Source organism: Rhipicephalus microplus, chromosome 3 (genome assembly GCF_043290135.1).
Source record: "Rhipicephalus microplus isolate Deutch F79 chromosome 3, USDA_Rmic, whole genome shotgun sequence".
In the NCBI taxonomy this organism is placed as follows: Eukaryota; Metazoa; Arthropoda; class Arachnida; order Ixodida; family Ixodidae; genus Rhipicephalus; species Rhipicephalus microplus.
This window is the reverse complement of record NC_134702.1, coordinates 76,990,850-77,007,457: the sequence shown is the minus strand read 5'-3', so window position 1 is coordinate 77,007,457 and position 16,608 is coordinate 76,990,850. Positions and strand designations below refer to the sequence as shown.

The following is a 16,608-nucleotide window of genomic DNA, read 5'->3' as shown; positions in this document are numbered from 1 at the left end:
GTTTGGTGGTTGGGTAGCGGCTTATGTGTAATTCAAGCAGATTTTAGCAGTATTGCCTGATGTAATGCATTGTTTTTTGCCTGTCTTGTGCAGTATATTTTTTATCGTTAAGATTGCTTGCATTTTGTGGGAAGAACTAACGTGGTGTTTGCTGGTGCATGTGGTGAACTTGTGTGCGCTTGATGTAGAAATGCTTTTCAGTGGCACGTGGCAGCAGCTTCTTTTCGACCAAATGCCGTGGCCGTCAAAGCTGCGAGGTTTGCGTTAACATTAATTGCGATGTACGTACTAAAAGCCTGCTAAACTCCATATTGCTGTGAAAGCTTGTGCATCTAGTGAAAGGAGGACCGAAGTGCAATATGATTGTTGCTCAATGCCCGGTTTAGGCTAAACTTTAACGAACGGTTTACTTTTGTTGCTGGTGACGTAGAATTCGTAATAAATGTGTGAGAGCATATAAGCAGTCCTTGCGTTTTACACATTTTCATCTATGGACGCAAGAAAATACTGACCCATGGACACTGGTGCTGTGATGGTAACATTATGGAAAATTCGATGGTTGCCTGAATCGTGCCTAATATTTCCTAGCTGATCTTGGTCGAGCACTTTCTTGAAATGTTTCATGATTATAATAAGACTATGCCTTAACTCTCGTAGTGTAAATAATGTGCCTCTTAAGCGGCATATTCATTAGTTGTAGTTATTTTCTTTGAGTGAGATGCATAAGCTTTCCATTGTGAAGGGTACACTTCTCTCGCAAAAGTGGCCTTCTTTCGTCGGCAACGTTGGTCGAGAAGTAGTAGTTGCCAGGACCTTGTGGGTGGTGTGCCTTGACAGCTGCGCGTGAATCACCTGGGCGGTTCTGGTTTTTTTTTGCCCGTTTGTTCTAACAGCATCCGATCAGAGTGCATATCGCACACGTCCTGCTATGCCTCCTCCGAGGAAGAAATGTATGACCGATCCAGGTACAGCCGAAAGTTTATCCCAGTTTGCCCTTTTAAGAATCTTGGCACCTTACACTTCCCCTATACTTCCCTCTCAACACTGGCCAATCTGTCCCTCGACTTCCAGAGTTGTTTGTGCTATGCTGTTTCTGCACTTGTTTATAGTCTTTAGGCTGCTTTTAATGAGAGGCCACATACAGCTTGTGTGGGCTACCCATCAATGTGATGGCAATTCTAAAGATTTGTCTTTGATAGGGGCCCGTTAACTTAGCATCACTATGCAATAACTCAATATTTCATTTGTCGTCTGGGTTTTTATGGATGCATGGAACCACAATGATGGTGCAGGCAGAGCTGTAGCTCTAGTAAAGAATTTGGTGCCTTCCTCATGTCCAGCTAGCAGTTGTCACATGTTGATTGCTGAATGTTGAGGGTAGCCCACTCAATACTGTCGCATGCTGACTTTTAAAGAGAAACTCAAAAGAAAAAGTAGCCAGGGCTAACGGTTCATATTGTAGAAGCTTTGAGTACGCATAGGTTGCAAAGGCATGTTAACCATGATTAGGCTGTATCCCTTGCAGCCTGTTGCAGTTTTGTGAAGTTGTAAAATGTGAGCACACATTGTTAACTATGGTAACTGCATATTTTAGTGATTTCAAGGTTTCTGTTGTATAAGAGAGTGGGCTGCAACTTAGCTGCAATTAACATGCCTTGTAGTTTGTTCAGTTGAACCTGATTATAATGGACTTTTATGCTGAAATTAGATATAACCAAGCTTGTCAATACCGAACCTTTGTTATTTGTGAATGCTATCAACCTAAACAGAAGAAAGGATGAAGTAGTTGAGGAACAAGACTTATTTCAGTGTGATTCAGCACTGTCGTCACTGTCTTGCAGTTTCTTAGAGGTGCAAAGAACATCACTGCCATTGTGGGAAATGTAGGGAACCGTTTTCACGCGAGTCGATGTGAAAACTGAACAGACTCAATACAGAGGCAACTCTCGCGAATCGCAATTCGTTGAGGGACAGTCATTACACACGAGTAACGGTGAATTTCGCGTGTTCGCTATAACGAATGATTCACTTTCTCCGAGAACGTTATAATCGGGTGGTTCTGCGCAACCCTTATATAGCAAACGTGCGGGTCTCAATGGCCGTGTTGTTGCTGCTAAAGGTAAGACGAGCGGTGTTGCCTTCGACGGTTATACACGTACAAAGCAAGTTACGCACTCGTGCAGGCGCCCGCATGAGCAATCGCGCGCGACGAACGGTGCTAGTGGCGATCACGATAGCGGTTCGCACTGCGCGCCACGCAGCGCAGCAACGAAGTGCTAGCTAGTCGACTTCAAACTGCGATAGCCAAGGTACGTTGCTTTTTTTTTCCCCCTCTGCTCGACAGGCAAACTGCGGATACTCGCGACGAACCAAGCTTACGTCGGCTCGAAGCGAACGCGGCAAGTAGATGTAGGCTCCAACCGCCGCTACGTACAGTAGCTGACGCTTTAGATGGTAAGGTGCCGCCGCGTTGCGGAGGAACCTCACACCAGAGTTGCCCGAACTGCGGGTGACTCGCGGCTGTTTGAAAGCGCGGAGTGTCTCACGGCAACTATTTGTGCTTGCACAATGCGTTGTCCGTCCAGGCTAGCTCTGCAAATGTGCCGCGGATCCGCCATACTGATTTGAGACTGAAACGCATTCGTTTGGGAAACTGGAACGCGTTGAGCAGCCAACATGTCGCGATTCGCATGTGCGCCTGCCCTTTCGCTCGCCGGATAAAGCTATGACGGCACCGTCTAAAGCGAGTAATGTATTCAAGGCAAATTCGCTATTCTCATAATTAAGGCTCAACACAGATTGGCGTGAGTTGAACAATACGTATATTTGTGTGTGTGTGATACTGTGTATCTAACTATATTCGTAATGCTCTTTTGATTTACGTGTTTAAACTCTTGAATTGTTCGGCGCCTGCACGCAATTCACCCGCAAAGTGCGTGAAGATAAACGCGAACCATATTTTGTACGCGCAGCTGGCGCGAGCGACATCTTTTTGTCGCGTGTTTTAAACGACGTGCCGTGAGCTGACGTCGGCGCTATACGGAGAGCGCTGTCGCCACCGTAACGTGTGATGCGCGTGTACTCCTACAGGAGAGCTTTCACTAGTCGTCGCGCATGATGGATGAGCCTGCGATGCCGTCGGCGACTCCACGCTGAATAATACATGCGCCGTAGATACGCGCTCCATATCGGTTTGCGGAGCCGATGGAGTTGTAAAACGCCAGGCAGGCAAGTGACCTTGTTTCTTTGGTTTTGGACGAGATTAAACTTAATTTTTTAGAGCAGGTTTTTTTTTTTTTCCTCTAGTCGCTACTGCAGTAAACAAGACACGACACGCACAATTGCGCTTATATAGTTGAACGTGTGACCTCGCTGTCGCGGTAAGTCTTAAAAACTTTTTTTTTTAATGGGAATCTTGATGCAAGCTGAAAAAGCGTTAATTTATCAGTGATATAAACACGTACCGGCGTTTCCAAGTTGTTGACACTTTTCTTCGTGTTCTGGTTTAATTTGTCCTGGCGCGTTCAACTTCAGCTGAAAGTTGGCGCTTATATCTGTTGTTTCTGGTCGGAGTGTCGCGCCTGAAAGGAAAAAAAAATATAGAAACAATGAATTGCTAGACGCGCTCTCAGACCATGTATCAAGCCCCGTGGAATGATACACCGCGGTGTGTGACAAGGTAGCATTTACCCGAAAGAAAAAAGTTTACTCTGTCTGCACTGAACTTCTTTTTCCTCATTTTGCCGACTTCACTTTTCTTTTTCCTTCCTTCTCTCTCTGTTGCGCATGCAGTTCACTTGCTTTTAGCAGTTTTGAGTTTGTATAGTTTTTTTGTTTCTTTGGCTTTGGTGTTTTATTTTTGTGTTTCTTCTTTTTTCCCCTTCCATTTTTTTTCCCACCCTTGCTCACCCCCCTCAACAGTCGCCCCCGAAGTTCACAAGAAGAAGAACTAGGCGGAATGGGGGCGAAAAAAATCAAAGCCAACGAAACAAACAAAAAGAAATGGTGCGCGCCCCCTACGCCTTTTGCACGAACTGTTGTTTTTTGGGGTGATTGTGAGAAGACTCCAGCCGTGCGGGAAGAAGAAGACAAACAAAAAACCATCTTCGTTAGTGAATTGTGTGACCTCAGAAACTTGTAGTAGTGCATGTTTCTCTCGTTAGCGGTGAATTTAATTTTTTTCCTCTTTCGTCCTCCTCTCAATTTTTTTTTTCCTCCATATTTTCTCGCACTTTTTTTTTCTTTCCCGTGTTGTCTCGGAGCTGTTTTAACGGTTCGTGACGTTATTACGAGGCGCGTTTTACGTATTCGAATACAAAAATTGCAACCTTTTTTCATCCCAACATCTCGCACATACCCTCGTTTATTATTTTTTTTTTGCTCGCGGGTTTTAAAGGCCCTAAGCCCCGTGTTCCGAAACTCCGCTTTTCTTTTTGTTTTTTTTTTTTTTTGTTCCCGGCTATGTATACTGAAAGAGCTAATGTAAGGATCTTTAGGCAAGATGCGAAACTAGCCGACAGCGGCGGTGTCGGCCATGCGCGCGCCGGGCCGTTTTCCTTTCGTCTGCTATGCGTGGGCGTCTGCTAGTTGCGCGCTGGCCGCACCCACCCATTCCAAGAATGAACAAACGCGAGTGAGAACAAGCAAAAAGCGAGCAGCGCTGCCAAGAGTTGCGTACGACGTTGACCGCAAAGATGGATGGGCGTCGTGCGAGCTCTGCTGGGGAATTAAAAAAAAGAAGAAACGTGGTCTTCGGAACGCGCAACCATCACGTTACGTGTACCATCTCATTCCCAGTTCCTGTATTTTTTTTTTTTTTGCTCTCCCATGTGTGTGTGTGTGTGTGCACCCGGCACTTATTATGTTAATTTAAAACCGAGAGAGCGGCATTTTCGGTGAAGATATACGGTTCGTGTAGCATTCTACCGCACGCGTTGTGTGTTTCTCAACGTAGGGATGTTCGAAACGACCTCCTCGTTTTGTCTTCTTAATCTCTCTTGCTCACTTCTGTTGTATAGTTGAGCCTCTCTTTCGTGGTCGCGTCGTCTGTTTTTTTTTTTTTTTTCTTCCCTGCTTGATCGTGTGTACATGACATAGATCTTGCGTATTATTCGAGTGTTGATGAGCTACTGTGCGTGAAAGGAACAAAACGGATAATTAGTCATCAGAAGTGCATAATCGAACAAGTGCATCGCCAGCGAAGCCAGTGGGACGCCGGACCTAGTCTGGGGATAGAGGGCGTTGGGGAACGGGGAAATTTTATTGAAGTAGTGAACGCACCCTGACCTCAGCTCACCGCAAACGAAAAAAGTTGTGCGACAGTGACAGTCTTCCGTGCCGCGCATCTCTGAGGCTTCTGAGCAGACAAATTTAGGATTGCCCGCGATCCGCTGTAGATGGCGCTCGCCGCGCCTGGTTCCCTTAAGGGAGCTGGTGCGGTAACTAGTGTTCGATGTGAGGGCATGACTGCAATAGATCGGGTGAGGAGGACGTGTGGATCTTTCAATCGCCGCACAGTTATTACATGCACATGGTGTTCGCGCCTAATGTTGTTCGGTGCTCTTTGTTTCGCGATAGGGTTAAGAACGGAACCCCCAAAGGAGGAGGGAAAAAAGGGAGACTGCCAGCGCCACGCGACAGATGGCGCCACGCAATAACGGGCTTCCTGCGTCGCGTAGCGTCACATAATATGCACGTCCTTCGTTGCCCCGCGGACTTTTTTTTTTTTTTTTGTTCACTCGTCTCTCGACCACTTGTGATATATGTTAGCGCTGTGTGTCGTCCCTCCGCCACGATATACCCACCCCTGTTTACCACCACACCACCACCACCACTACACATTTGCTCCGCCCTCCTTGCACCCCCTCCTCCTCAATCGGAATGGGAAAAGAGACCGTTTTGTACAGACCGGTGTGGACGGAGGTCAAACCGTGTACCATACTAGAGAGAAAATAAAACACGACTCCTCTATGAACGTCTCAGTGTGCTTCACTGCGTCGCTTGTGTGTGCAAGGAAAAACCTGCTTTTCAGGCGTCATCGACAGTTAGCCATTCATACATTGAAGTGGTATCAAAGGAATTAGTAACTTGCGTTATGCGTACGACGCTACTTCAGTACCTGGAAGTATAAAATAAAAACTTTGGAGCCTTCGCTCTGAACGTTAAAGAAAATGTGCCGTGAGATAGTTGGACTGCTTTTTCCAAGTAATATTTCCTGATGGATCACGATACTCAAGTCACACATATTAGAGCAGGTTATTTCCTTGTGGTGCATATACAAATCCTCGCAAGTCGGACAGCAGGATGTATACTTCCATTTATCACAGTGCACACGCACAAAATGAAAGATGTAATCCACCATGCGATGAAGTTATAGGTTGCTTTCTAATATGTGCACTACACGTGCAAGAGCCATACAGTAAGCTCTGACAACATAAGCCACAATCTTTCAAATGTGTTGTTCAGTGGACCAGACAATATTGACGCACACGCGATTCTGAAACATTTGGCAAGCGTTTGTGTTGCTTCATAATTGCTTGTTACATCAGCTGTTGCTAGAATTTGTCCAAGAAATTTTAAGGCAGCTACACGTGATGTGACTTCTCGACAAAGCGATTACAAATGTTTACGTTAAAAAAATCAGTTTTACTAGAAAGGTCAAGTAGCGAATGCAATAGCGACACATTGCAATAATATATGCAGTAAAAATATTTAACAACGTTAGGGGCAAAATGAATTGTACAAATCATTGGCGCAAATCATAGGAAGGTTGGATGGTCTGAGCCCCTTGTGTTCATGCTGGAAGGGGGGGGGGGCATTATTTTCATGTGTAAACCCTTGAGATTAGTCTTTCAAATGTAATATTTGCATTTCTTCTCGCCGCCATGTTCCTAACAAGTCCGGACTGATAAATTGCCCCCGCACATCGTAACTCTTACGAAGAGACTGTGAAAAAAAGAGCACTTCTCTCTGGAGCGGCCGAACTTGCTTACACGAGATTTTTGTGGGAGTTCCGTGATATCCGCTCCAAAAAAGTCGGCTGCCAGCCTTACTTCGTATAACATAACAATTTGTTACTAACGTATTCACTGCATTGCATTCCAAGCGCCGTCGTGTTGTTGCTAGAGTTAACTGGCGCATCGCGAATGCTACGGTCCTGCGAACTTGCGGCGCGCGACGAGTCGACCTCCGAAGATCCGTCGTCCTCTCGGAGAGTCTCCGTCAGCGCCTAGTCTGCCATCCCCTCGGTAGGGACGACACGGTTGTCCGCATTAAAAAGAAGAAAAAAAAAAGCAAGGCTGAACGTCGTTGGGTGTTACACATGCGCGCGCACGGCATCGAAAACAAAGAGCGAAGGACGCTCGTAGCACGGAAAACTACTCGATAAAACGCCCTCCATATGCAGCGCGGTTACAGTTACAATGTGCTTGCGCGGCCGCTCATAACTGACACTAACTGTAGTTTTCTCTTCTTTTTTTTTTTTTTTTGAGGGAGAGGGAGGGTACATCCATGCATGCGCTCATGGCGGCAATAACGGCGGCAACGCCGGCTCGTGAGGAGCAGGCGTGCCAGCCCGCCTCGAGCTCGCTTTCGCCTGGAAGTCGCCGGAGCTACGAGCGCGCCGTCGGCGGAACCGCGGAAGATGCATGCACGCTCGTGCCAAAATGACAGAATCCGGGGCAAAGCTTTTTTGACTGTCCGTGGCGAAAATTCGTCATGGACCTCTCCGGCTGTTACTTTGTTACGTAGAGGTCGCAGGTACATGTGCTTCTATGTAGTAACGACGGGGAATAGAAAATCTTTGTTATATCGAGGAATTCGTTATACGGAGGTTCGTTGTAAGCAGGTTTAACTGTGTACGCAATGGAGAAATGGAGTTGACGTTGCGGCGCCATTTCGCGAACAAAACTGTACCTTTACGCGATACTATGAAAATAGTACTAGTACTTACGGTTGAGTACTAGTACTAGTACGGTTGAGCCTGAATGGCATAGCTGGAAATATGCAAGAGCAGGCCGACAAGTTATACTTAGCAACCAACTTAGCCATGCAATGTACGCTTATACTATTGGCTGCTCACGCTCATTTGCGTTTAGTTTTAATGGAAAGCATAATTTCATTTTCTTACATAATTAAAAACAAAACGTATTTATGACTGCTAAATAACCACCATCACAAGGTGATTTTTCTGGACTTACACCACTGGTACAAATCATGAGCCTGCTAAGAGGGCAGGTGTACTGCAAACACCAGACCTTTAAGGAGATGAACTCGATGGCCATGGCAAGCCTCGTGTAGAATGGTGGTGCTGATGATGAGAGCCTCGTTCCCATGACCAGAGTATTCAGGTTTGTCCACAGGGGCCATCTTCCACTGGAGTGGCGGCAGCAGTGAGCAGATTCACATTTGCGCTGGTGATCGCTCAAATGTGAAGTGAGCAGTGAGAAAACATCACACAATTAATTATCAGTCTTAGTTGGAATCACTTTCTAACCTCAATTTAACAATCTTGGATATAATGAAATATCGGTTATAATGAAGTAAATGAAGTCTTGCTGAAGAAACAGTGTTAATAATATACCTTTATAATGAACTTTCAGATATAATGAACTCATTTTGATGCAAAATACAACTTCGTTATAATAAAATTTCAGTGTACATTTTGCACTACAGTAGACTAGAATGGAGGTACTTGGCTCAGACGCATGTGCCACCTAAGGCACATGATGTTGCCTCCGAGTGATGGCGCCACAAGCATTTCCTCTGGAAAGTCAATGTGGTTTTACAAGTTTCGTGCCGATGCTAAGCCGGCATTGCGGGTTATTTTAGCGTACTGTGTTATATTGAAGCAGCTCTTACTATCGATACGGTCAGAATACTGCGCACTCCCATTTCTTGTTAAGAAATACAATAGAAACACGTTGCCTTCCCGAGAACCACGACACAGTGATGGCTCGTCGTCAAAGTAATAAGGTTGAAATTCGGAGGAGCGCGGTTTTCGCACTATTTATGCATGGCTCTACCAAGGATTTTAAAATATATGTGCCAAAACGCATTGTGATGACGTTTATTGAACCGGAGAAGTCGCAACAAAAAATGGCCGTACGACAAGTCTGGCAAAGGCGGCCCAGGTTCTCGTGCAATCAGAGCACGGGGTTTTTCCTTCTCTTTGGAAGGCGCATACACGTTAGTGCGTATGCTCCACTACAATACCCCTCGGGGTGAAGAGTAGCCATCCTGGCGACTCAGGGAGTAGGCACAATGAGGGGGTCGTAGTAGGGCTTGAGACGGTCGACGTGCACGGTCTCGCGTCCTCGACGGCGCAAATCTGGCGATTGTGTTAGGGGCTCGATGATGTAATTCACCGACGAGGTTGCGTCAATGACACGGTATGGACCATGGTACCGGGCCAGAAGTTTAGAAGACAGGCCAGGAACGTGCGGGGGCACCCAAAGCCACACGAGGGAGCCAATACGAAACGTAGGCGCTATTTGATGAGCGTCATCATGTCGGGTTTTTTGTAGACCTTGAGCCTCACTTGTCATAGACCGAGCCAACTGACGGCAGTCTTCAGCGTATCTGGCGACTTCCGAAAGCGGGGAGCACTCCGATGCATCAGGGCGGTACGGGAGTATGGTGTCGAGTGGGTGGGATGGTTCGCGGCCGTACAGTAGAAAGAACGGAGGAAAACCGGTAGTCGCTTGCGTCGCGGTGTTGTAAGCGAAGGTAACAAAAGGTAAGACAGCGTCCCAGTTAGTGTGGTCGGAGGAGGTGTACATCCTCAGCATGTCGCCAAGTGTGCGGTTGAACCGTTCAGTGAGGCCATTCGTCTGTGGATGGTATGCGGTAGATTTCCGGTGGATGATGTTGCATTCAGCGAGAATAGCTTGGATGACCTCCGACAGGAACACTCGACCTCTATCACTGAGTAATTCCCGTGGAGCCCCATGGCGGAGAATGAAGCTGCGCAGAATGAAGAGTGCAACTTCGTGGGCGGTCGCTGCCGGGAGAGCTGCGGTCTCAGCTTAGCGTGTCAGATGATCGACGCCGACAATAATCCACCGGTTTCGAGAGCGACTATATGGGAGGGGGCCATAGAGATCGATACCCACGCGGTCGAATGGGCGAGCCGGGCATGGGAGCGGCTGTAACATGCCAGTAAGGTGCCGCGGAGGTGTCTTGTTCTGTTGGCAAGTGGTGCAAGACTGAACGTATTTCTGCACAAAGCGATACATTCCTCGCCAGAAATATCGTTGGCGCAGCCTTTCGTAGGTTTTCAGGACACCTGCGTGAGCACTTTGGGGGTCTGCATGGAAATTCGTGCAGATGTCAGAGTGCATATGAGTTGGGACAGCTAGGAGCCACTTCCAACCACCAGGCATGTAGTTGCGGCGGTACAGAATGCTGTCTCGCACGGAAAAGTGGGCTGCTTGTCAGCGTAGCGCTCTCGTGGAAGGGACAGCAGACGGATCGGTAAGGTAGTCGAGTAACAATGCAAGGTATGGATCTTTACGCTGCTCCGAAAGCATGTCAGTGGTGTCTATTGGTGACAAGGTGGTAAAAAGTGGTGACAGAGAAGCCACATCTGGGGTTAATGGCGATCACGAAAGTACATCGGCATCCGCATGCTTGCGACCGGAACGATATACTACACGGATGTCGTATTCTTGCAATCGAAGTGCCCAACGTCCCAGGCGTCCGGACGGGTCTTTCAATGTGGACAGCCAACATAGAGCGTGGTGGTCTGTGACCACGTCGAAAGGGCGGCCGTAAAGGTACGGGCGAAACTTCGTTAAGGCCCAGATTATTGCCAAACACTCCTTCTCTGTCACGGAGTAATTCAATTCAGCCTTCTTGAGAGCGCGACTTGCATATGCGACTACGTATTCGGCTTGGGTGCCTTTCCGTTGTGCCAAAACTGCATCAAGACCGATGCCACTTGCATCGGTGTGAATTTCTGTGGCAGCAGCAGGGTCGTAGTGACGAAGAATGGGTGGTGAGGTCACCAGGCGGCGCAGCTGGCGAAATGCGTCGTCACATGCAGGTGACCATGCAGATATACCTTTGCTGTTGGAAAGCAGACTCGAAAGTGGTGACAGAGAAGCCACATCTGGGGTTAATGGCGATCACGAAAGTACATCGGCATCCGCATGCTTGCGACCGGAACGATATACTACACGGATGTCGTATTCTTGCAATCGAAGTGCCCAACGTCCCAGGCGTCCGGACGGGTCTTTCAATATGGACAGCCAACATAGAGCGTGGTGGTCTGTGACCACGTCGAAAGGGCGGCCGTAAAGGTACGGGCGAAACTTCGTTAAGGCCCAGATTATGGCCAAACACTCCTTCTCTGTCACGGAGTAATTCAATTCAGCCTTCTTGGGAGCGCGACTTGCATATGCGACTACGTATTCGGCTTGGGTGCCTTTCCGTTGTGCCAAAACTGCATCAAGACCGATGCCACTTGCATCGGTGTGAATTTCTGTGGCAGCAGCGGGGTCGTAGTGACGAAGAATGGGTGGTGAGGTCACCAGGCGGCGCAGCTGGCGAAATGCGTCGTCACATGCAGGTGACCATGCAGATATACCTTTGCTGTTGGAAAGCAGACTCGTGAGAGGTGCGATGATGGACGCGAAGTTGCGCACGAAGCGACGAAAGTAGGAGCAGAGACTGACGAAACTTCTTAGAGCTTTCAATGATGTGGGCAACGGGAAGTCAGCGACAGCCCGAAGCTTATCGGGATCCGGAAGAACACCGTCTCTTGTGATGACATGTCGCAAGATGGTTAGTTTTCGTGCTGCGAAGTGGCACTTCTTGGAGTTAAGTTGTAGATCTGCAGAAGTTAGACACGTCAGAATCTCGTGGAGGCGAACAAGATATGTGTCGGGAAATCAGGTGAAAAGACTACGATGTCGTCCAGGTAACACAAGCAAGTTTTCCACTTATGGGCACGCAAGATGGTATCGATCATGCGCTCAAATGTGGCAGGTGCGCTGCAGAGCCCAAATGGCATCACTTTGAACTCATATAGGCCATCTAACGTTACAAAGGCTGTTTTAGGGCGGTCACATTCAGCCATTGGCACCTGCCAATACCCAGAACACAGATCCAAGGATGTAAAGTACTCGGCGCCTTGTAAACAATCAAGAGCATAGTCTATTCGTGGTAGCGGGTAGACATCTTTCTTCGTAATCTTGTTTAAGCGGCGATAGTCCACGCAAAATCGAACGGTGCCATCTTTTTTCTTTACCAGAACCACAGGTGATGACCAAGCGCTTTGAGAAGGCTGTATCACTCCACGTTTAAGCATGTCGTCTACTTGCTCCGTAATGACGCGGTGCTCTTCGGTGGAAACGCGGTAAGGACGCTGTCGCAGAGGTGAATGTGAGCCGGTGTCAACAGTATGAGTGATAGTAGTGGTGCGGCCCAAAGCAGGTTCTTGAAAGTCGAAAGAAGAGCGAAACTTGTTAAGGAGAGCAACAAGTTGGCGGCGATGCGAGAGGGGAAGGTCTGCGTCAATAGCATTGTCGAAGGCTGACAAACTTGATGGCTCAGACGCATGAGTTATTGCGGCAATGTGACATGGCGTTTCGTCGGGAAGAATAATATCATCGATATGGTCGACAGGTTGCACATATCCCAACGTTTCACCACGAAGTAAGCCAATGGGGTAGTTGCAGTGGTTGGTAACCAGCATTACGGTTAAACCAGACGCAATTGTAAGAACGGCAAATGGGAGAACGATGCCCTTGCGTTCAGTAAAAACAGGAGATGGCGTAAACACCACCGTGGCGTCAGGTTGCGCCACACATGAAAGGCTTATAGGGACCGAAGCTTCCGGGGGCAAGGTGATGTTGTCGTCAGCGATGAGTTTGCAGAGACGAGGAGACCGGTCGGGTGGTGGAAATTCATATGTTGGCACAAGGGACACTTCGGCACGGGAACAATCGATGATAGCTTCATGACGTGATAAGAAATCCCAACCGAGGATAAGGTCATGAGAGCAAGATGGCAGAACAAAAAACTGTACGACGTACAAAACGTCTTGGATGACGACGCGCGCCGTACACAGAGCCGAGGGATGAATACGTTGCGCGCTAGCCGTGGACAGCACCATGCCACAGAGAGATGTGGTCACTTTCTTCAGTTTCCGACAAAATTTGGCGTCCATCACAGAAACGGCGGCCCCGGTATCAATTAACGCTAATGTGGCGACTCCCTCAACATCAACATCAACAACATTTTGCGGCGAAAACGGAGGCCTTGGGAATTGCGCAGAAGTTGCAGTTCTTGCCCCCGGAACTGCACTGATTAGTTTCCCTTCTCCGGAGGTGGTCGACGACGCATAGGCGATGGCGATCGGCGACGAGGGGATGGGAAACGAGCAGTCGATGGGCGGCGGTCCGAGTCTGAGTGCCTCTGTTCATATGCAGATGCGGTGGCCTGCTGCGGTGCGTAGGTAGGAGTTCCGAAGCATGCGTTTGCAGGTGTGGGACGACGGCGGCAGAAGCGTGCAATGTGGCCAGCGATGCCACAGGCGAAGCAGATAGGACGATTGTCTTGGGTGCGCCACTCATTAGATCGACGGAAAAAGCGTGGTGAGGGCCAGTAAACTGGAGGTGAGGCCGGAGGAGGGGGAGCTGATAAGGCGACTGGATGCGGTGGGGGCCGCGCGACCACAGCTGCGTAGCTGAGAGGTGAATGTGATGCAGGTGGTGCGTAGCCGACAGCTGAGAGATTAGGTGCTACTGAAGTGCATGGGTAAGGGGCCTGCGCTGTAGGGAGGACATCACAAATTTCAGTGCATATGGCCTGCTGCAGTGTCGAAGGCAGGCTTGCGGTGGGCGCGTCGCTATGCGGCAGCAGGGAGAGCTGTCGGGCGACTTCCTCCCTGATGAAGTCTTTGATGTGGTTGGACAGACTTTCTTGGCGAACGTTGGCATTTGTGAGTGCGACGGCCGAGATCGAATCCGGCGGTGGGACACTCTGTCGGGCGATGGAACGCTGACGGCGCAATTCATCAAAACTCTGGCAGAGGCTTACGAGGATTGCCACCGTGTTCGGGCTTTTCGCTAGCAACATCTGGAATGCGCCATCCTATGCCCTTGAGAATCTGCATAATTTTCTCTTCTTCGGGCATAGATGGATTCACACGCCTGCAGAGGTCGAGCACGTCCTCTATGTAACTAGTAAACGTATCGCCAGGCTGCTGGGCTCGGTGGCGCAGGCGCTGGGCAGCGCAGAGCTTGCGGACCTCTGGTCGGCCGAACGCTTAGGTCACGAGTGTCTTAAAGGAGGACCAGTTGGCGATGGCGGTTCGTAAACCAAAGTTTAGCTACGTCTTCCAAGTAAAAGACAACGTAGGCGAGCTTAGAGTCGTTGTCCCACTTGTTGCTGGCGCTTACGCGTTCGTACAAGGAGAGCCAGTCTTCGACGTCTTGCTCACCACTGCCGCTGAAGATTGGTGGGTCCCGTTGGCGAGTAGTGCCAGGGCAGGTAGACGGGACAGCCGGTGGTGCTGGCTGGGCTGGGCTGGTTGGCGACTGCGTCAGTCATGTTTTGCAGTGGTCTCTCGGGCAACTTGCGAGAGCGGAGCTCCAGGTCTGCTTGGGGATCTCAGCAGCCTCCACCAAATGTGATGAAGTTTATTGAACCGGAGAAGTCGCAACGGAAAATGGCCGTACGACAAGTCTGGCAAAGGCAGCCCAGGTTCTCGTGCAATCAGAGCACGGGGTTTTTCCTTCTCTTTGGAAGACGCATACACGTTAGTGCGTATGCTCCACTACAGCATGCTCAACGCTTGCCAGGGTTCGGCAGCGACTGTAGGCCCAGCTCAACGGAACTTGCGAGTGAATTTGTGGAGGACAGTGCGCTTTTCGCATAAGAAAAGGCTTTACATGCATGTAAACCTGCATGTTTCCAGGAAAAAGAATAAAAGGCATTCACAAAATGCATTTCGTTTATCAAAAAAATTAGTATCTTTTTCGAAGCACTACTCTAGCTGTTTAAGTCAAAATATAGTTAAATTAGAACACAGTCTCCATGTGGGCGGACGCATTGCCTTAAGGGAGCAGACTGGTCTTTGAAACCAAAGAGTGACAAAACATTTATTCTTTAAAATTGACATATTTGGTTTCTGCAAGTATTTTCCTTTCTCTCTTAACATTTTCACACACCAGAAAGTGGTAATTTTTTTGTAATGTCATTCTAACTGTCCATGTGCTTGGTGCTGTTAACAAGCAGAACCTGCAAAAAAATGGGGAACCGACTTCGAGGCTTCTTTATAATTTGCCCGCACCTGTGTTAGAAGCCCTGCTACGAATTTATGAGAACCTTTTATGAGGATTGCAAAACATACACATCTTGATTGTTGTTTTTTGAAGAAGCTGTGTGTTTTCAGTTTTTCTATTTTTTTCAAAAACTAAATTTATGACTGTTCAATTTTGAGGCCTCAATATCTGTGCAGCTAAAGCAGGCACAACAGTAATTATTTTTGCAATGGAAACCTGTACGTGTGTGGAATGCAAGTATGGGGGCAGAATTTAGAACACAAGCCTTTTTTAATTATTTACTCATCGAAATTGTAACAAGCCCAATGGCTTTTGAAAATGGATAGTTCATTTTGCTATAAAATGACCAAGAAAAGCTTAAAAAAACTATTGCGTACTTTAAATCAATAGTCATTAGTCTATGTTGGCATATCTTAAATATCACTTTAATTAAGCACTTTTTTTTCTATGGCGACCTTATAATTATAAATTTGAAATCGTAAGAAGAACTGCATAATCCTGTGCAGTTTGATTAAGATCACTGAAGAAATAAACAAAAAAATGTCTGAGACCAGTCTGCCCGCTTAAACCATATTTTCAAGTTTGACTTTTACTTTGTGCAACTTATTACAGATAGGATTAGCATAAAAATTACACACAAGGTATTCACCAACCACAATAATTCACTCTAAAAACTGTTTAAAATCCAGAAATATTCCAGTTTTATGTGCTCAGAAATGGTGTGGCTGTACATAATGTTACTTTTCATTCACCATATTTACATAACAACCTATCTGCACATCCTGGCTCCAACACAAGGTTCAAAGGCATCTCCAATTTTAGAGCAGGCTTTCTGCATCTTTCTGTGAAGGCAAACAATGTTGCTTAACAAGTTCATATGCACTTTGGAGCGGCCATCATGAGGCCTGTTGCAAAACAAAAGAAAAAGAAAACACGACAACTTTTCCCGGCACACCGTCGCTTGTTCGCATAATGTCCAAGTGAAATGAAGTGCGCATTTATTCAGGAAAAAGAATGTTTCGTCCAGCACTCTGAAGGTGTTTTGAAGTGCAATAGAAAATTCAAATTGTTCCGTATATCTCAGCTGGCTGCTCCTTGTGATTCTACGCTAAAACATAACGTATAGAATCAGGCTGAGAGCTGGGCTAGTTGGTGACCGATCATTATACCCCATGGTAAATGAAGTAAGCGCACATTTTACAGATACAAGAAGTAAAAGATTGACACGACACTCGCAACAAAACTTATTTCAGAAAAAATACCTTACAAGTATGCACCCATGCCAACTCCGAGCGACACAGAAATGAAATAACAGTGA

At 47.5% G+C, this 16,608-nt stretch overlaps 1 protein-coding gene across 6 annotated transcripts in view; it reads left to right on the top strand.

The window, feature by feature from the left end:
• The window catches only part of SERCA (ATPase sarcoplasmic/endoplasmic reticulum Ca2+ transporting SERCA), a 154,626-nt gene extending 150,289 nt beyond the window's left edge, over positions 1 to 4,337 (top strand). For 5 of the 6 annotated variants that reach the window (XM_075889859.1, XM_075889858.1, XM_075889857.1 and 2 more), the window contains 2 exons: positions 894 to 965; positions 3,922 to 4,337. In XM_075889859.1, coding sequence (XP_075745974.1) covers positions 894 to 965; positions 3,922 to 3,953 — 104 coding nt within the window. In that variant the 3' untranslated portion in view covers positions 3,954 to 4,337. The remainder of the gene's footprint in view (positions 1 to 893; positions 966 to 3,921) is intronic. The other variant, XM_075889862.1, reaches the window with a different exon arrangement.
• The last annotated feature ends 12,271 nt before the right edge of the window (positions 4,338 to 16,608 follow it).